This window comes from Bison bison, unplaced genomic scaffold, assembly GCF_000754665.1.
Source record: "Bison bison bison isolate TAMUID 2011002044 unplaced genomic scaffold, Bison_UMD1.0 scf7180017864033, whole genome shotgun sequence".
Taxonomy (NCBI): Eukaryota; Metazoa; Chordata; class Mammalia; order Artiodactyla; family Bovidae; genus Bison; species Bison bison.
Genome location: NW_011494605.1, coordinates 410,912 through 433,348, shown reverse-complemented (window position 1 = coordinate 433,348; position 22,437 = coordinate 410,912). Strand labels below are relative to the sequence as shown.

The 22,437-nt window shown below is 38.4% G+C and overlaps 1 protein-coding gene across 2 annotated transcripts in view; it reads right to left on the bottom strand.

The window, feature by feature from the left end:
* The window catches only part of CMPK1 (cytidine monophosphate (UMP-CMP) kinase 1, cytosolic), a 36,151-nt gene extending 13,719 nt beyond the window's left edge, over nt 1-22,432 (bottom strand). The window contains exon 1 of one of the 2 annotated variants that reach the window (XM_010834428.1): nt 22,358-22,432. In XM_010834428.1, coding sequence (XP_010832730.1) covers nt 22,358-22,432 — 75 coding nt within the window. Of the gene's footprint in view, nt 1-9,554; nt 9,588-22,357 lie in introns of those variants that run through there. The other variant, XM_010834429.1, reaches the window with a different exon arrangement.
* Nucleotides 22,433-22,437: the final 5 nt, after the last annotated feature.

The following is a 22,437-nucleotide window of genomic DNA, read 5'->3' as shown; positions in this document are numbered from 1 at the left end:
TTTCTGTTGACTAATGCCAGCTGCAGGCACTGCAGTTTTCGGTGCATCTCATCGATTTGCTGAGCATACTTCTCATATGTAATGGTTTTGCCAGGATTCAGAAACCCGTAGTAGATCAGTCAGGCAGCAGACCATCAAACAGTGACTATGACCCTTTTTTGGTGCAAGTTTGGCTGTGAGAAGTGCTTTGGAGCTGTTTGCCAGTCCAACCACTGAGCTAGTCATCTCTGGTTGTTGAATAAAATCCACTTTTCATTGCACAGCACAACCCGATTGAGAAATGGTTCATTGTTGCATAGAGTAAGAGAAGACAACCCATTTCAAAACAATGATGTTTTTGATTTGCAGTCAGCTCATGAGGCACCCACTTACCAAGTTTTTTCACCTTTCCAATCTGTTTCAAATACCAAATGATTGTAGAATGGTCGACGTTGAGTTCTTCAGTAATTTCTTGTGTAGTTTTAAGAGGATCAGCTTCAATGATGGCTCTCAATTGGTCGCTGTCAACTTTTGATGGCCAGCCACTGTGCTCCTCATCTTCAAGGCTCTCGTCTCTTTGTGAAACTTCTTGAACCACCACTGTACTATATGTTCATTATCAGTTTCTGCGCCAAATGCGTTGTTGATGTTGTGAGTTGTCTCCGCTGCTTTACGACCCACTTTGAACTCAAATAAGAAAATCATTCAAATTTGCTTTTTGTTTAACATCATTTCCCTAGTCTAAAATAAATATAAAACAAGTAATAAGTCATTAGCAAAGAAATATGCATTTAAATGATGTATAACATAACCACATTTAAGAATGTATTTCAATATCAAAAAGCAAACTTCAAAAATGCAAAAACCACAATTACTTTTGCACCAATCTAACAGAACAATAAATAAAACTTAAAGAATGGTTGATTTAGAAGCTATGAAACAGACTGTTCTTTCATTTGTGTAGGCCTCAATATTCCTCTAACATTTTGCAGGCAGCTTCTCAGAACACTGAGGACTTTGGCATCTGATTTACATGCCAAACGGCCCCTACAGCAACTGTGAATTGGAATTTTCACATTCCAATTTCATTCTAGTTGGTCATTTCCAGTATTTTTATTTCTTTTAAGTCATTTCATCCATTAATTAATTAATGGCTTAATCCACAGTCCCTATATCAGAAAGGGATGGAAAACAGTCGAAGATGAAGGAAGGTGAGGCCCAGAAACCTCCAGTGGTTCCAGGAGATTAGGGGTAATATTTTGAAAATTTCCAACATTAATGGATAGGCACAGAGGTCTTATTAATCTTAACCATTTATCTTATTAACTAAATGATCAATTCTTAAAGTCACTGCAGAGCCTACAAACAACACACTCACATCAGCACAATACAAATATTGTTGCAGGTGGTCTAAGAGCCTAGAATTCAGGAAATTTATTTAACCTTTCTTAGATCTCAGTTTCTTCATTTCTAAAATAGAAATAATATCTATACTACCAGAAATCATACCTATACTGTACTACACAACAGCCACAGCCAAACATCATTGTCAGCTGTTAAAATCAGAAGCCTCTCCTGAAGAACACGCTCCTAAAAATGTGGTCTACACTACTAGATTCAAGACCTACCATGAGAGTACTCAGATCAGGGAAGAGTTATAGTAATTTGAATAGGCTATTCTTGGAGCAAACTCCAAGATAGCCAGTGGCTAAACTACAAATTACATACCAATAAAGGTGCAAAGTCAAAGAGTAACTACAGAATAAGAAAAGTATGATACATGAATCCAATTCACTATGCAAATATCCTCAAACACACAGGCTCCAAAAACTGGCATCATAGATGTATTTAAGTACACTAAAAACTTATGAGAACCTACAACAATGTGTTTATCTTGTTTACTTTCTTCTTATAAACAAATAGGTCAATAGCCTTCCAATCAACTAGCGATGGCTAATTAGAAGATGTACCTTTTAAAAGATCCTATTCAAGTCAACTTACCTCAGTTTAAAAAATCCTACACAGTACTAAACAGTACTAAAAACTTAAATTTAGGGATACTAATATGTAAGAATTATATGGAGAAACTAGAAACACTTAAAATCAGTATCATAAAAAGAAGGCATAGATAATGGATAGAAAGATTCAATACAGTAGATATATAAATTTTCCACAAATTAATCTATAAATTGATAGCAACCTCAATCAAAATTCAACTGGGATTATTTATTTTTTAATGAAACTTGATGAGTTGATTCTCAAGTTTAATATAAGGGGTAAATGTGAGATCATGACCAAATTCAAAAATATTAACAAACACAAATGTGAACTTGTCCTACCAGGTGACATAAAATATTATAAAGCTATAGTGATTAAAGCAGTATGAAAAAAAATTTTTTTAATTTTAAATGGACATGAGTTTAAAATAAATAAATAAAACAGTATGATACTGGTCTAAAAATAGCCAAACATAACAATGAAACTCAACAGAGTCCAAAAACAGACCTAAGTATAAATGGGAATTCAATAAATGATAGTTATTATCTAAAGATCAACAGAGAAAAGATGAACTATTTAATAAATGATACTATGCAACTGGCTACCATCTGAAAAAAAAATTAGATTCTTGCACATCATATGCAAAACTAAATTTCAGGTAATTAAAGTTCTATAACAACACAATACAAGCAAAACAAAACAACAACAAAACCCAATCACAGGACAGTACCAGGGGGAAATAAGATTGTGAGAAAGACACTCCAAAATAAGAATCAAAATGGCATGTTTGACCATATAAATAATAAAAACTTCTGAACAAAGAAAGACAACATAGATATAACCAAATGACAAGCAACAGACTGGGAGAAAATACTTTCACCATACAAAGGTGACAGGGTAATATACACTGTATATAAAGACGTCCTACTAACAAAGAAAAATGCTCAATACAAAAGTGGGCAAAGGATAAGAACAAACAATTCAAAGAAAAGGAGAGAATAGATGCTCAACCTTACCAGTAATCACGAAAATGCAAATTAAAGCAATTTCATTTTTCACACATCAGATTGGTTAAAAAAAAAAGATGTATCTGGCTATGGCAAGGACCAGGATATAAACTGCCTAAGCAGTTTTAGAGGGCAATTCGGTAGTCTAACAAAATTTAAGTCTGTATACCCTTTGGCTCAGTGATGCCATTTCTAGGAGTTGAGCTACTGAAACAGTTGTGCATGTGCATAAAGACACATGTACATGGCAGTTTATGTTAGCATCATTTGTAAACAGAAAATCTAAATGCCCACAAATATATGAATAGTTAAATAGATTATTGTATATATTATGAATAGAGTAGAGCTATCTACATGTGCTGATATGGAAAGCTATCCAAGATATACTGTTAAGCCAAGAAATGCATGGCACGGAACAAAAGGCAATATTTGTGCATGCATTTTTATCTGTGTATAAATATATCAAAAAAGGACCAGAAAGCCACACATAAAAATGCTGATAGATGATTACATAAGGAGAATAAGGAAGCTAAGGTTAATTAGAGAACTTTCAGTTTTTACTTTATGTACTTTCAAATTGTTTGAATCTCAAAGTACATGTATACATATAAACTTTAAAATTTTTTTAATTTAAAAAAGGTTATATTCTATCTACACGTCTCTAAATGGCAAATATCACAAAGTAAGACTGATGATTTAAGTGTTTTATTAATACCAGATCCTAAGAGAACAGCAAAATAAATAGCCTAACATTAGGAATAAATATTTCTACATAAAAAGTTATCCAATTCCATGAAAAAAGAAAAACAGTACCTGCACAATCACAAACTTATTTAGAATTTAAAACTACATCACTGTTGAGAATAGCAGCAAAAATCAATTCAAATGTTTGGATAAAAATTTCCTTGGAAAGTGATCCATTCCTCAAACAAAGGAGAAACAAAGTATAATATAGCAACACAGAAACACACTGCATGGGCATGAAGTCAAGAGTTATAGAAGGAGACAGAAAACAGTCCAGTTTTATAGCCTAGAAACAGATGGAAATTTAGAGACACACTGAGTTGAGGATCCAAAAGGCACAGCAGCAGAATTTTAAAAGGAAACATATTTCAGTGAAGCCTTACACTAGGCACTTGAGTTCAAAATTATAAGCAGGATGTTCTGGAAATGACACCGCCATGGCAGACAATGTAACCACACTACTTCTAGTCTCCAAAATGACCCCTTGGCGCATTTTCAGAACTTTACTGTGCCAACCTCTCTCAACCGTTTTTTCTTTTTTTTTTTAAGAAAGAGAAAATTAATCTAGCTTAGACAACAAAGAATCATCTTCATTTTTAGTTCATCAACCTGTGCTAATAGGAGGTGTGAAGAAAATCAATATTTAGCTTCAAAAAGTAGTACGTTTTTAAAAAAACTTTGGTATAAAATTTACCTTTATGATTACATTTTTCTTAATCGAAAATTAAAGTCAGTCTACGAATACATATTTTTGATGGTATAGCTATCAAATTCTAGCCCGGCCTGGGATTTAACATTGACTACAGACAAATTAAAAGACGCTTACTCCTTGGAAGGAGAGTTACGACCAACCTAGATAGCATATTAAAAAGCAGAGACATTACTTTGCCAACAAAGGTCCGTCTAGTCAAGGCTATGGTTTTTCCAGTGGTCATGTATGGATGTGAGAGTTGAACTGTGAAGAAGGCTGAGTGCCGAAGAATTGATGCTTAACTGTGGTGTTGGAGAAGACTCTTGAGAGTCCCTTGGACTGCAAGGAGATCTAACCAGCCCATTCTAAAGGAGATCAGCCCTGGGTGTTCTTTGGAAGGAGTGATGCTAAAGCTGAAACTCCAATACTTTGGCCACCTCATGCGAAGAGTTGACTTATTGGAAAAGACTCTGATGCTGGGAGGAATTGGGGGCAGGAGGAGAAGGGGACGACAGAGGATGAGATGGCTGGATGGCATCACCGCCTCGATGGACCTGAGTTTGAGTAAACTCCGGGAGTTGGTGATGGACAGGGAAGCCTGGCGTGCTGCAGTTCATGGGGTCGCAAAGAGTTGGACACGACTGAGTGACTGAACTGAACTAAACAGACAACTATACCCATTTATATAATGTAGACCAGAATATAAGGGATTCTTGTTTCTTGATGAGAATCTGACTTTCTCACATGCAGGAAATGTCCTAGTAAGTGATAAGCTTATGGGTAATTTTTATGGAAAACTTTCTTCCCTGACGTAACTACACAACAGGAAGAATGCTGGAAACCACTGTGAAAAATGGACAACCTCTCCCATCTCTCTAGTCTGACTTGGTGAAAGTTGCTCAGTTGTGCCCGACTCTTTGAGACCCCATGGACTATACAGTCCATGGAATTCTCAGGCCAGAACACTGGAGTGGGTAGTGGTTTAGTCGCTAAGTCGTGTCCGACTCTTATGACCCCATGAGCCATAGCCTGCCTTTCCCTTCTCCAGAGCATCTTCCCAACCCAGGGATGGAACCAGGTCTCCCACAATGCAGGCGGATTCTTCTGCAGCTGAGCCACAAGGGAAGCCCAAGAATACTGGAGTGGGTAGCCTATCCCTTCTCCAGCAGATCTTCCCAACCCAGGAATTGAATGCAGGGGTCTCTGGCATTGCAGGCAGATTTTTTACCAACTGAGGTTAGACCCAATTATGCCCTGGAATCAGTCAAGGAAGTAACACAAATCTATTACTCCCACTCTTCCTTTCCGCCTACACTATCCCCTCTCTCTTCCACCCTCAACTCTCAGTCTCAGGCACAATACAGACACTCACCAATTATACCTCTTTTACAGTTTTGGCCTCACTATCAATCTTTTAATCTCTGCTCCATAGGCAATAGAAAGCATACTGTATGTTCTAAAGTGCAAGATATCAGACTTCATCAAAGTTAAAATTTCTGTGCTTTCAAGGGCACTACCACGAAAATGAAAATATGACCCACAGGATAGAAAAAAACATTTATAAATAATATATCTGGATAAGGGACTTATACCAAAAATATATTTTTAAAACTTTACAATTTAGTAATAAAAACCCAGCTTTAAAAGTTACAAAAGACAGTTTTTAAAATGCAATATTCTGCAGGGAAGAAAAAGGACAAATGATCCAAACAGACATTTCTCCAAAGAAGATAAAGAAATGGCCAATAAGTATGGGAAAGTTGCTCAACATCATCAGTCATCAGGGAAATGCAAATCAAAACCATAATGAGACACCAATTCACACCCATTAGGATGGCTATTTATTTATTTTCCTTATGCCTTGATTCAAGCAATTTATTCATGTGAATTTCCTCTCCCTATGTGGTCACTGCAGAAATTTCATTTCGGATGGCTATTTAAAAAAAAAGGCCATGTGAGACATGAAAGATGCTCACAGCTAAGGCATTAGGGAAATGCAAGTCAAAACCACAATAAGATACCACTGTACACCTACTGGAGTGGTGATAATTAATCAAACAAATATAACATGATAAGTGTTGGTGAAGATAAAGAAACCACACATCATTGGTAGGAAGGAAAAACGGCACAGCTGCTGGGGAAAATAGTTTGGCAGTTCCTCAAACAAGTTAAACAGAATTATATGATCCGACAATTCCACTCCTAGCTATATAACCAAACGACTGAAACAGACGCTTGCATGTCAGTGTTCACTGCAGCACGACTCAAAATAGTGCAAAGGTGCAAGCGCTCATCCAACGACAGATGAATGGATAAACAATACGTAATATACATATACAGTGAACCATCATACAGCCATAAAAAGGAATGGATGAAACTTAAAAACATTATGCTAAGTGAAATAAGCTGTAAAAAAAAAAAAAAAAAAAAAACAGAGGGGAACAAATACTGTATGATTCTACTCACACAACGTACCAAAAACAGGCAAATTCAGAGGAAAAATTAGACTAGAAGTTACTAGCGGCTAGGGGAAGGGATGAATGGGAAATTATTGCCTAAAGGTAGAGTCTTTGGTGTGAAGAGAAAGTTTTAGAAATCGTGGTGATGGTTGCACAACATTATAAATGCAATTTATACCACTGAATTACACACTTAAAGTGGTTGAAATAGCAAATTTCATGATATATTTTGTGTGTGTGCTTAGTCGCTCAGTGGTGTCTGACTCTTTGCGAACCCATAGACTATAGCCCAGCCAGGCTCCGCTGTCCATGGGGATTCTCCAGGCACGGATACTGGAGTGGGTTGCCATGCCCTTCTCCAGGCCAATCTTCCCAACCCAGAGACCGAACCCAGATCTTCGGTATTTCAGGCAGATTCTTAACCATCTGAGCCATCAGGGAAACCGTTGATATATTTTATCACAATTTAAAAAAAATTAGTAACATAATAACATATCAAAACCTTTGAATTGTACACTTCAAGTGCATGAGTTGTGTGGTATGTAAATTATATTTCCAAGTTATTTTTTTTAAAAACACAGAATATGATTTCTGAAAAATCAGAAACAAAATGTCTAAAACAAAGAACCAATTAATTAATGTATGTAATCTATAGAATATGATATCATCATATAGATTATGTGGTAAAAGTACATTTACTAACATGATAATATGCTTGTGATATTATAAGTAAAAAGCAGGTTTCCAGAGTATGAGCCTACTAAAAAAAAAAATCTCTGGAAATATATGTCCCCAAATATTCATTAATGTTGGTCTTTTCTGGGTGGTAAGATTCCTGGTGATTTTTACACTGTTGTTTTACTCATCTGTATTTTCTAATTTTTCTATAATGTATGTGTACTATTTGTATAATTAAAAAGTAACCAAAAGTAAAAGCACTTGCATAGTTAATAAGAAGACAGTTAAGGTATATATCCAGGCTTAGCTTAGACACCCAGTCATTAGGTCATTTGCTCCATTTGGCATCAAGTAACCTATTTTGAATATAAAGAGCATTTATACTATAAGCTTTTCCCTAAATCTAGTTGCCCATTCTAGGATTTTTAATCTAAGCTAACTCCAAATATTTTCTCTAAGTAGAAAGACCTTTCATATTTGGTAGACTCTAAAATACCACCTCGAGTTTTTAAAAATCTGTAAACTGACTAGTGTGGGTAATCATTTCCTTATGCCATAGTAAACAATGGGAATACAATGCTTCCTTAAACTACTTTAATCTAAATTACTCTTTGATCTCTTTACCATAGACCTTTTCTAAAATAATGTTACTCTTTACACATTTTACTGAGGGCCATGTACTGTGCTGAACACAGTAGATGCATTATGGCATTTCATCTTTATAACAACCCAGTGAAGCTGGCATTATTATCATCACTTTACAAATGAAGACACAGAATCAGAAAAGTTAAGCAATATGGCCATAAGTGGCAGACTGAGATTTGAGCCAACATCTGATTTCAAAGTCTACATTCTTTCTAATACTATACTATATTGTAACAAAGTTGGCTCAACATCCCATTTCTTAAATATTTTTAATTAAAAAAATTCATACACACAATTGTTCCATTTCAAAAAGCTATTCCTTTTCCCGCCTTTACACATACTTTGTTACCACTCTGAAGTTCTATGTAAATATGAAATTCAGTGGGAATTTATTAAGTACAATTCCTTGGTGCTCCCATTCATATAGCATACAATGGCAAAGAATATATACCTATTCATAGTGACTGAATAATATACCTCCTGAATGTGACTACATAGGATTACAGGATTACTATCTAACATTGAAGTCTCGGTATAGAGATCTGTTCTGGGGCTTTCCAGACCATTTACTTTCAAACTCCTCATTTTACAAAAGGGGAAACTGAGATAAGCTGACTTGCTAATTAGCGGAAACTGGCACTTGAACCCAGGTCTTGTGACTTTCAGTGACTATTACTCCACAGTGGACCTCTGAGGTAATTCCTAGGTAACAGACAAGGAGACAGAATCTTGCCATCAAGGTACTGTAGTCTTTGCATGCAGAATCTGCTGCTGCTGCTGCTACTAAGTCGCTTCAGTTGTGTCCGACTCTGTGGGACCCCAGAGACGGCAGCCCACCAGGCTCCCTCGTCCCTGGGATTCTCCAGGCAAGAACACTGGAGTGGGTTGCCATTTCCTTCTCCAATGTGTGAAAGTGAAAAGTGAAAGTGAAGTCGCTCAGTTGTGTCCGACTCTTCATGACCCCATGGACTGCAGCATACCAGGCTCCTCTGCCCATGGGATTTTCCAGGCAAGAGTACTGGAGTGGGTTGCCATTGCCTTCTCCACAGAATCTGCTAGTGGAAACTAAAACGGAGACTTCAAGTTGATGGACTTTATCATTTTGTTGTATCCTAGCAAGGAGATGAGATCAGGAACTTTATCCACATACAGAGTCAGGCATATCTGACCCACCACTCAGCCAGATTCTGACCATCCTTGCTTCATTTGCTTCATTCTTGCCTTTTCCCACTCTTGACACCATTTCCACTTGCCTCATCCAATAATCATTCAATAAGTAGCAAATAAAAATTTCCAATTTAAAAACCTAAATTAGGACTTCCCTAGTAACACAGTGGATAAGAACCTACCTACCAAGGCAGGGGACATGGGTTGGATCCCTGGTCCAGGAAGATTTCACATGCTTTGGAGCAACGGAGCCTATGTGCCACAACTATTGAGCTCTAGAGCCTGGGAGCTGTAATTATTGAAATCCATGCCTAGAGCCTGTGCTCCGCAACGAAGAGTAGTCCCGGCTCACCACAACTAGAGGAAGTACATGCAAAGCAATGAAGACCCTGAATAGCCAAAAAATAAATAAATGAAAATTATTTTTAAAATAAAAAACTAAATTAGCCATCAAGTCAATTCCCAATTACATATTATCTGGGCTGTCTCTTTACTCCCAGTAGACACCAAGAGGAAAAAATTCATGTTATTATCAATATCTACCTAAACTATACTTAATTATAAAGGTAAGTCCTATAGGCCAAATTAAATACACAGAACTTTCCAGTGACAAACACCAATGACTACTACTTACATCATGGAAGTTCCAAACAAAAAGTGAGCAAGGAAGGAGCCTTTTTGTGAAGTCCCAAACTGAGCATATTTAATTGCTTGTTGGTATAGAATACACCCTAATGATGAATAGAACCAACTTACTGGTCTTCTGGAGATGGCTGATGGAAACCAAGCAGGGAACCCTGTATTTTTTGGGGACCCAGTCCCTCAAAGTTTCTGAGAATGGAACATAGTAACTGGGAGTTCTTCCTTTACCAAAGTTCAACAAGCAGCAACAACCTGTCAGCAAACAGTATGTCCAGTCACACCTGTTCTCTATTAAATTCTAAACGCTCTTATCACATGTTTAGTCTGTAAATATGTTCTTAATTTAACTGAAATGTTAGAGTCAATACATTTTCATATGGTAACTGGGCTAAAAGTACTAGCTTTAAAGCTAAGAAGAGTCAGTGTGATCAAGTTAATATGACACAACGAATAAGACAGTTATCCCCTGCCCCCTGCTATGGTTTTTTCAGTAGTCATGTAAGGATGTAGGAGTTGGACCATAAGGAAGGCTGAACGCTGAAGAAATGATGCTTTTGAACTGCAGTGTTGGAGAAGACTCTTTAGAGTCTGTTGGACTGCAAGAAGATCAAATCAGTGAATCTTAAAGGAAACCAACCCTGCATATTCATTGGAGGGACTGATGCCGAAGCTGAATCTCTAATATTCTGGCCACCTGATGCAAAGGGCCAACTCATTGGAAAAGACCCTGATGCTGGGAAAGACAGAGAGCAAGAGGAGAAGGGGGTGACAGAGGATGAGATGGCTGGATGACGTCACTGACTCAATGGATGTGAGTTTGAGCAAACTCAGGGAGATAGCGAAGGACAGGGAAGCCTGGTGCTGCAGGGTTGCAAAGTGTAGGACATGACCTAAAGACTGAACAATAACCCCTGCTTCCACCCTTTTTCCCTTATCTGGTCTAAAAGTCTCACGACAAGAGAAGTTTCTCTGAAATGCTCTGAATTTCAATTCAGAAGGACACGGTTACAAATACGATAATCCTAAAAAAAAAAAAAAAAATACTGTACCCCGTTGTGACTTTCAGAGAGCTTTCAGATTGCAGTCCTCTCCAATTAGCATCTTAACTAGAATGTGGTGTTTACTTGACTACCATCACTAAAAACATTAACCCGAAGGATGTCAATGAAGTAGATTTCAGTGGGAATAAGGATACGGGGAAGAACCAGAACTAAAGAGGTGTTCTGAGCTAGGGCAGACTTAGGTAGAGGTGTCTAATTTTGATGGGGCTGGAATATTCATTCAAAATCCCTCCGAGCACAGCACACTCATGTAGTTATTAACATATAATGTTATTATTATTACCTTTCAAAGCATGACTGAGCTGGCCAAAAAAGACTAATTCAACTTCATATAAATAAGAAAGCACAAGTCCAGAGGAATCAGAGAGTGCTGGATTTGTGGCTGCCCTGGGGATGTCCCCATCCCCAAATCACAAGTGGCTGGAGCCTAGGATTTAATAGGCCACAAAGAAGGGAGAAGAGACAAAGACTGAGGCCTAAGTAGGATTGGAGTTCAGATCAATGAGTTCCACATAAAGTCAGGTGCTTGACCTAGGAAAAGAGAACCTACCATGCAGAGAAAACAGCAAAATTTCCTAACCACAAGCCTATACTGATTAAAGAAACTTCTAAAGGATATACTTCAAGAAAGAAAATGATCTCAGTGAGAAGGTCTGAGGTGCAAAAATAAATTGTTAATAAAGAAAGTGGTATGTATTTTTATTTTTATAACAATTTATTATTATTATAATTATGCATATTATTCCCGGAGAAGGCGATGGTACCCCACTCCAATACTCTTGCCTGGAAAATCCCATGGATGGAGGAGCCTGGTAGGCTGCAGTCCATGGGGTCGCAAAGAGTTGGACACAACTGAGCGACTTCACTTTCATGTTTCACTTTCACGAATTGGAGAAGGACATGGCAACCTACTCCAGTGTTCTTGCCTGGAGAATCCCAGGGATGGGGGAGCCTGGTGGGCTGCCGTTTATGGGGTCGTACAGAGTCAGACATGACTGAAGCGACTTAGCAGCAGCAGCAGCAGCATGCATATTATTCCAAACAAACATTTGTATAAAACATTAACAGGTCATTTGTAGGGATTAAAAAAAAAAGTCAATATAGAATTTAAAATCCTAAAAAAAAGAGAAAACAGAATAAGATAGAAAATAGAGTCAAGTGTCCTAAGGTCTATTGTTTAGAGAAGAGTAAAAATATTAATATTAGACTCAAGTTAAATAATATGTGTGCTTAAAATTTCTAGTGTAACCACTAAAAAGAGACTGTATAGCTTCCAAAGTAGGAAGGAATAAACCACGAGGAAAAAAAATCTTAAGCAACTCAAAAGAAGGTTGAGGAAGTAGGGGTGGCAGAAGAGCAGGTAAAACTAACACAGGAAAAGTAAAATGATGATGATAATAATAAACATATTTATAAAGGACTTACCATGTACCAGGCACTGCTCTAAGTACTAATATGTATATTAGCTCATATACTCCTCACAAACCATTCTGAGGTAGATAGTATATATTATTAATATTCCCATTTTACAAGTGAGGAAATTGAGGCACAGAAACTAAACCTTTGCTAAGATCTCACACACAGCATGTGTTATGATCAAGATTCATACCTGGACAGTCTAACTCTCGAGTCTCAACTCTACATACTGCCTAATAGACAATACACTAGTGTGACAGTTTGACGTTTGTTTATGTCCTTTCAAATCCATTTTTCTTCAGTGTAACAACCAAGAATGCCAACCAAAGTGTAGCTACTTACATTGCTCAAGATACTTCCTTCACTGACTATGGACAGGCAAGCACAGAACAGGGAAGGAGAGAGACGCCCACGTTATGAGAAGTGACTAATGCAAAGCAGGCACTGTGCCAGACATTTTACTACGTGGATTCTCTTGGTTAATCCTCATAATCACCCTAAGAGTAGATTAGTATCACAAATGTCCAGAGGAGAAAACCAAAGAGCCAAAAATTTAAATAACTCACAAAATGGCAAAAATCTTTTATGACTGGCTTTAAAATCTACTTAACAAATGTTTATTGAGCATCAACTTATGCCAGACATTGTACTATACACTAAAGATGTGAGAGTAAATTTAGAAATCTTAAGGCTCTCACCCTTATGGAGCTTATGGTCTAATGGAGGAGACAATCCAATAATCATAAAGTTAAAGGTGGTCTGCAAACTGTTATGTTTGCATATGTATAACTATATGTTATAAAGGACAACATAATTAAAAACTGGTAACTATCATAAAGGACAAAATAATTACAACTGATAGAGCCCAAAATTGAGAAATCTGACCTAGTCTAACAATTGAGGGCTAGTTTCACTGAGGAAGTAATTTTTAGCTCATGGTTCCCAAACTGTATGCCACAGTGCCCTGGAGCACTGCAGCGAATTCACAAGAGTGCCCTGGATTTACATTTTTAAGCGAAATAGAGCAACACTGAACATCTATTAGATATCATGTGAACTATTAGCTCAGGGTAGCTCACAATTTCAACTTTAGATCATGCACATTCTTTTTGAAGACACATCTTTGTGATGCTGACTTTTTGGTGGGCAGTTGCTGTAATAAAAATAAGTGCCACATGAAAATTAAAGTGGAAAAGGAAATGAGGATGGAAGTGGCCAATCTGATTCCAAAGTATGAGAAACTGGACGGTGCCTAACAGGCATATATTAGTAAGTGATCGAGAATGAAATAAAGCTGCTTTATTTTAGCTTATTTAGCTAAAATTTATTTAGCTGCTTTATTTTTCTTTTAGCTTATATGTACTTTTTCTTTAAACAGCTACTAGATTGTTAGAAAATACCTAAGCATTGTTTGGATCTAATTACTGGATAAATATATTAATTAATAAATAAATATAATTACTTAATAAATATATTTATTTTGAACTAAGTTGTTTGTGAAAAAAAGTACAGAGACACGAAGGACACTATGAACTGTGAATGTTTGGGAATCTTCGTATTACGCTAAGAACTGAAGAATAAGTAGGCTTTTCAAACACCATGCAGTAGAATGAGCAACAGCAAAAGACAGGGTCCCTATCCTTGAAGACATTACAATCTAGTTTGGGAGGCAGAACTAAAAGATAAATAATTTTTCGTTTGTTTTGTTTTTGGCCACACTGCATGGCTTGAGGGATCTCAGTTCCCTGGCCAGAGACTGAACCCAGGCTACAGCAGTGAAAAGTCCAGAATCCTAACCACTAGGTCACCAGGGAACTCCCAATAAACAATTTTAAAACAATTTGTTAAACTTTTATATTTGCAAAAATCTTTCATATCCTTTCTCATGAAATTATATTAGGTACATGTCTATCTTCACTGTAAATTAAGAGCCCCTTACTCCTTGGAAGGAAAGTTATGACCAACCTAAGACAGCATATTCAAAAGCAGAGACATTACTTTGCCAACAAAGGTCCGTCTAGTCAAGGCTATGGTTTTTCCAGTGGTCATGTATGGATGTGAGAGTTGGACTGTGAAGAAGGCTGAGTGCTGAAGAATTGATGCTTTTGAACTATGGTGTTGGAGAAGACTCTTGAGAGTCCCTTGGACTGCAAGGAGATCCAACCAGTCCATTCTAAAGGAGATTGGTCCTGGGTGTTCTTTGGAAGGAATGATGCTAAAGCTGAAACTCCAGAACTTTGGCCACCTCATGCGAAGAGTTGACTCATTGGAAAAGACTCTGATGCTGGGAGGGATTAGGGGCAGGAGGAGAAGGGGACGACAGAGGATGAGATGGCTGGATGGCATCACTGACTCGACGGACGTGAGTCTGAGTGAACTCCGGGAGTTGATGGACACGGAGGCCTGGAGAGCTGCGATTCATGGGGTTGCAAAGAGTCGAACACGACTGAGCGACTGAACTGAACTGAACTGAGAGGTTAGTATTTCCCAACACAGAGCAAATAGTTTGCATTTAGGAAGTGTTTTCTGGGTGAGTCTCACTTGCACCAGTTTACTCTCCTTAGGCTTTTCTCAGGATTGCAAGCTCCAACTCCTCTGTGCAGGGGTAACTCTGCTTTAAGTGTTCTCCACCACAACACATCTCCTGGCTGCTTCTTTCCTACTGTCCTTCAAAAGTCAGCTCATACATATTCACTGCCCCCCAGGAAGCTTTCCCTGACCAAATGAACTATAATTTAAATGTCCCTTATCTAAACGGTCTATTTGGTTTCTTTCCATCATAGGATTTACCCCTCTTTTCCTGTAGTAGTCACTGTTTAACTTTCATATGTCCCAGCTCATTGTAAACTTTCGACAGCAGGGTCCATGCCTTATTCACCTTAGCAACTATCATAGTGCCCAGCTCTCAAAGACTGTTTTCTGAATAAATAACAAGTACAGGGAAATTTTTTTTAAGTCTAAGTATGCCTTTCACCTTAATGGACTTCTTGGGGAAAAAATAAGTTATTCAGGAAAACTCTGAGGAGGAGATTAACAAATATGCAAAAATTAAAATGACTGATAACTATCCAGTGCTAGTAAAAAAAAAAAAAATCATACACCGCTGTAGAAATGTAATTAAGTACAATGTTTTTGAAAAGTAATCAAACTATTATCAATTAAAATTAAAAATGCATTTATCTTCTGACTTAGCAATCCTATTTTTAGGAATCTTGCTTGCAAAAATAAAAGCATCCATATGCAATATTATATTTACAAGGAAGTTTACTGAAGCACTGTTTGCAACAGCAAAATAATTCCTGAAAAGTATGCTAAATGCCTAGCAATAGTGGGGGAATGGTACAACTATGCTACGGTAACATCCATATTATGGACTGTTCTGTAGCTACTGATAAAAATGAGTTAAGAGGAGAGCCATGGTACATTCCATAAAAAATAGAATAATCCCACTTGGAAGTAAAAAAGGTAAACATATGCACTTTTATTTGTAAAAGTACTGAGAAAGAGTTAATACCAGACAGTTAATACTGGTGACCTCAGGTTAGAGCCAACAACAACTATGTATTACAATTGTAACAACTATGTATTACAATTGTAACTTAAAACGGAAAGAAAAAAAAATAGAGTTTTCAAAAGTAAGAACAGTAAATAATCTGAATATACTCTCCCTCCTCCAAATTCTTAAGGACAACAAAAACTCCACAATACAGTTACCTTTAATGAGATGACAGTGATCTGGGAGAGCTGAGGATTCTATGGACTCTCTTTTTAGAGACGATTTAAACTTTTCTTTAAACTTAAAATCTAGTTGTCCAGTGGATCTTCCTAGTTTCTTTAATGAGTGATAGTTTGCTTTGGGGATTTGTAATCAGGAGTTTGATAATTTTAGAATGCTCATCAGATTTTTACAACTATACCATTTATTCACTGAGAGTAAACTGAAGTGTTAACATGAGAAATCAGAGGAGGTTTCAAACAAACACGATCCTGAAACTGGAAGCACTGCTACTTGGGCGCCCCCTGGGGACTGAGTTTTAAATTTTTTTACATCCTCAAGACAAACTGGTGTGCTATATAACTGTTCGTTCAAAGAACACTTACTAAGCACCTATTATGTACCAGGCACAATGTTCAACACTAGAGACAAAAAGATAAATAAAATAGAGTTTCTGATTTCTATAATGCATACTTAAAGTATCACCCAAAACTTTCTAAGTACAGCAGGAAACAATGGAAACAGTGTCAGACTTTATTTTCATGGGCTCCAAAATCACTGCAGATGGTGACCGTAGCCATTAAATTAAAAGACACTTGCTCCTTGGAAGAAAAGCTATGACAAACCTAGACAGCATATTAAAAAGCAGACACGTTACTTTCCCAACAAAAGTCCATATAGTCAAAGCTATGGTTTTTCCAGTAGTCACATATGAATGTGAGACGTTGGACCATAAGGAAAGCTGAGCGCCGAAGAACTGATGCTTTTGAACTGTGGTGTTGGAAAAAGACTCTTGAGAGTCCCCTGGAAAGCAAGGAGATTAAGCCAGTCAATCCTGGAAATCAACCTTGAATGTTCATTGGGAGGACTGATGTTGAAGCTGAAGCTCCAATACTTTGGCCACCTGATGTAAAGAACTGACTCACTGGAAAAGACCCTGATGCTGAGAAGGATTGAAGGCAGGAAGAGAAGTGGACGACAGAGGATGAGATGGTTGGATGGCATCGCCAACTAGATGAACATGAGTTTGAGTAAACTCTGGGAGCTGGTGATGGACAGGGAGGCCTGGCGTGCTGCAGTCCGTGGGGTTGCAGAGTCAGACACAACTGAGCGACTGAACTGATCAGCATGTAGAATACAAAATATAAACTACTCATAGAGGTCCTGGAGGAAATTATAACACAGAAGATGATAAAAATGCTGTTGGGGTGCTTCAAAAAGGAATTTGGCATGAATATAAGCTTTAGCATAATTTGTTCATTTAACCAAAATGTTCACCATCTTTAAAAGACAGTAGATTTAAATATCTCAGATAACAGATGCAAAATTGTGGTTATTGTTTTTGGACAAGTTTAGGTTATGGCATCATGATTTTTCTTGGGCCAAAACAATACAAACAAAGCTTAATTTAAAAAATTAAAAACTGACATGGTATCCTAACATCAGATTTTTGTTGTTGTTGTTGTTCAGTCTTTAAGTCATGTCCCACTCTTTGTGACCCCATGGACTGCCACACACCAGGCTTCCCTGTGCTTCACCATCTTCCAGAGTTTGCTCAAACTCATGTCCATTGAGTCAGTGATGCTATCCAAGTATCTCATCCTCTCTTGTCCCCTTTAGTCACAATAATAATAACTCCACTCTGAGAACTTGAGTCTTGATTGCACTGATTTAGGAAATGGTTAATCTTCATAAACAAAATGAGGATGAGAAAACAGACTTAAAACAATTAGTTATAAAATGAAACTGATTTTCCAGGCAAGAGTACTGGAGTGGGGTGCCATTGCCTTCTCCGGAAACTGAAAAAGATCAGTTCAAATAAATGGGCAAAATTTAACCTCAAAGCCTCCTTCCAATCTTTCCTTCCCAGTTCACAACACTTTCAGAAGATACTGTATCAGATTTGCCTTTTCTTCCTCAAGGTCTGGGAGAGCAAGAAGCAGAGGTAGAATTCACAGCCAGAAAAACAAAACAACAACTAACAAGCAACAGCTTCCCTCTGTGACACAACCACAATCCCAAAGTCCCAGGACATTAGAGAGCCAGACAGTCTCAGGTTCTGTGGCCAGGGCCCAAAGAAGTACTTCTGGTGGCCTGAGTTGGAAATCAATTTAATTTTCCCAAAGGAATAATTCTATTTCAGCCACATTTCAGGTACCCTGTGAGCTGAATTAGCAATGGCATGATAGTTGGGGACTTCAACCTTTATTATATAACTTTTTCCCTACAGAAAAATAATTAGTTCCAAAAATTATATTGTTTGGGATTCAGCTTACATTTGCCTGTATAATAAAGCATTGAGTCAAAATGCAATAGACTCATAAAAGAAAAAACGAAAACAAAAAACCTCTGACTTGACTGACCATAGACATTCCACTGTTTAATCTGCTAGAAGACAGCAATTACTAAATTATAAACTATTTGGAATAAAAAGTAACAGTTTAAAAGAGTTTAAGTTCATATAATTGTTGAAATTTTAAAGAATAGGATAATATAGTATAGAACATATTTCATCACGGAAATCTTCTAATTCTTCTAATTAAGGTTTAAAATCTTGCCAGCCATTATCAAACACAGTAAAGAATAAATACTAGTTACAGAATGTAGAGATAATGTTTAATCCAGTGGAGTAATATGGGTATCATTAGCTTGGGTGTGGACACTTAAAAGTCCCATCATGAGTCAGAAACAAAATATTTAAATGCTTTCAAATACATCAATCATAAACCAATTTTTAAAAGTAATACTACAGTGTACTTTGAAGTAAAAATAACCAATCTCATAAATTAAGAACAGGAACTCTAAAATAGAGGTAAAAAATTATTTGTATCTACTTATACCAGATATTTTATCTCATTTTATATTCACAAATGCCATACCAGATAGGTATTATTTCTCCCTTTTACAGAGGAACCAAGCTAAAAGTAACATTTTCTCTGGGACTAAAGTGATAGCAAATGGAATAGTTAGGGTTATAGTCTGAACCTACATTTGTTTTAATTCTAGTAAATGGCTCATCAGAATTCAAGAAAATATTTGCAAACAAAGTAACAAGGGATTAATCTCCTAAATATACAAATAGCTCATGCAGCTCAATATAAAAAAAAAAACACAACAAAAATTCCAATCAAAAAATGGGTAGAAGATCTAAACAGACATTTCTCCAAAGAAAACATCAGATGGCTGAAAGGCATCACTACATCATCACAAACTGTTAGAGAAATGGAAATCAAAGCTACTATGAGGTGTCGCCTCACACCAGTCAGAATGGCCATCAATAAATCTACAAACAATAAATGCTGGAGATGGTGTGGAGAAAAGGGAATCCTCCTTCATTGTTGGTGAAATGTAATCTGGTACAGCCACTATGGAGAACAGCACGGAAGCTCCTTAAAAAACTAAAAATAAAGCTACCATATGATCCAGCAATCCCACTCCTGGGCATATCTGGAGAGAACCATCATTCAGAAACACATGCACCTCAACGTTTACTGCAGCACTATTTACAATCACCAGGATATGGAAATAAACTAACCATTCACAGAGGAATGGATGAAAAAGATGTGATACATATATACAATGCAGTATTAATCCACCATAATAAAGAAGGAAACAGTGTCATTTGCCACAACATGAATGGACCTAAAAACTGTCACACTGAGTGAAGGAAGTCAGAGAAAAATGAGAATCATATAATATCACTTACATGTGGAATCCAAAAAATTTGGTACAAAACAGAGAGTCACAGATATAGAAAACAAACTTACCAATGGGGAAGGAAATGAAGGAGGGATAAATTGAGATATTAGGATTGACATACACACACTACTGTGTATAGAATGCTTCCCTGGTAGCTCAGCTGGTAAAGAATCCACTTACAATGCAGAAGACCCTGGTTCGATTCCTGGATCAGGAAGATTCCCTAGAGAAGGGAGGGATAGGCTACCCACTCCAGTATTCTTGGGCTTCCCTGGTGGCTCAGACAGTAAAGAATCAGCCTGCAATGTGGGAGACCTGGGTTGGGAAGATCCCCTGGAGGAGGGCATGGCAACCCACTCCAGTATTCTTGCCTGGAGAATTCCCATGGACAGAGGAGCCTGGTGGGCTATGGTCCATGGGGTCCCAAAGAGTCAGACAGGACTGAGCAACTAAGCTAGACACTAACGTATATAGAACAGATAACCGAAAGGGACATACTGTATACTATAGGAAACTCTACTCAATACTCTGTGATGATCTGTATGGGAAAAGAATCTTTAAATAGGTGGATATATGTATCAGTTCAGTTGCTTAGTCGTGTCTGACTCTTTGTGACTCCATGGACTGCAGCATACCAGGCCTCCGTGTCCATCACCAACTCCCGAAGCCTCCTCAAACTCATGACCATCGTGTCGGTGATGCCATCCAACCATCTCATCCTCTGTCGTCCCCTTCTCCTGCCTTCAATCTTTCCCAGCATCAGGGTCTTTTCCAGTGAGTCAGTTCTTCACATCAGGTGGCCAAATATTGGAGTTTCAGCTTCAGGATCAGTCCTTCATGTAAAACTGACTCACATTGCTCTATACCTGAAACTGTCATAACACTGTAAATCAACTATACTCCAGGAAAAATTAAAACAAAAACAAACAAAAATAAAGTCTTTTCTCCTTCCCCTATCATGCCATTTACATGTGAGTTATTTCATACATACAACAAAAACTTGAAATAAATTGTCATGTCTTTTAAAAAGTGAAAAGAACCAACAAAAATAAGGAGAAACTTTTTTTTATCTATTTCTTGGTTGATTTAGTTCCACTTATATTTCTACAACTGATCAACAATTATCAATACAGCTATAAAACACACAATGAAGATATTTATGTTACCATCTGACTATTTCTGGATGCTCTTTAGAGAATAAAATATAGTACAGGAGTGGGTTGTATGAACCTGAGAGAGGAGTAAAATCCCAAAGCTAATAAAAGCCATGAGTTTGAGCAAGCTCGGGCAGTTGGTGATGGACAGGGAAGCCCCGCGTGCTGCAGTCCATGGATACGACTGAGCAACTGAACCGAATTGAATAAAAGCCATTTCCTGGAACAGAGGAGGGAATAATTTTAGAAGTTCTGGGTCAAAATCTTTTGGTCTGAGTTTCACAAGAATTCTCTGGTGTTTTACAGCACGACTGGTCCCCTCTTCTGTTTCTAGATATCTCTTGTCTTCCTCCTCTCCCAAACATTCCCCGGATTCTCCAGTAAGTCTTTCATCCACACTGCAGCTAACCACATATCTATTCGAAAATTGTTAACGGAATTGAACCGGTAACCTTATCACACTTTGGGGGGGAGGGGGAGAATAACACCATTTTAGAGTTGGGAGGCATTTCACATTGAGTTTAAATCTGCGTGCACAGCCTCTACTATTCTAGTGGGGACAACGGAGACTCGGAGAGAGGAAGTGACCTGGCCACAGACTAGGCGTGAGTTGGCAGCTGGGCCAGAGGTTGAAGTTTCATCTCATACTCCATGCTTTTCCAACCTCACGAAAGCGGGTTGGGCTTTAGGGCTGGGTACTAGCCATGACGGGTTTAGAAAAAGCAATCAGCAGATCCCAGAACACCTAAAGCCCTGTCGCCCGGGCTCCTTTCTAGAGTAAAGACCAGTATAGTTACCTGTTTAGAGTTCAGAGGGCCTGTGGGAAGGGGAGGGCTGAAAAAACCGGTCTCTCCTGAGGCAGCTGTGGGCACACCCCGACCTCTAACCCAAATCGACACAGCTGCCGCCTCCACCCGCCCCACAACCAGTGGTACTCCGACCTTCTACGCGCTCGGGGTCCATGGAAGCGGACCCTCCTGGGATCCCTCTCCCAGCCCACTCTCGAGACGAACTTGGCCCCCAAAATGTAAGGGAAGAGGGGTGCAGGAACAAAGCAACCCCAAGCGATCCCCTTCCTTTCTGGGCGCCCCCGGGGCGGGCGGACGTGGACTACCAGTCCCGACATGCAGCGCGCCAGCGGACCCTCGACCACCGCCAAGTCCGCGGTGCATCGGCCGCCGGGACTCGTAGTCCGCGGTTCGGGGGTGGGGTGGGGGGTGGCGCGGACAGCCAAGCGCGGCGGGACGGGCCAGCCCGGTGTCCGGTCAAGCCCAGGGAGCCTGCTGGCTGCCCGGGCCTCACCTCAACGATGCGGGCGCACTGGGTCCCCTTGCCGGCGCCGGGACCGCCAAGAACGAACACGACCTGCGGCTTCATGAAGC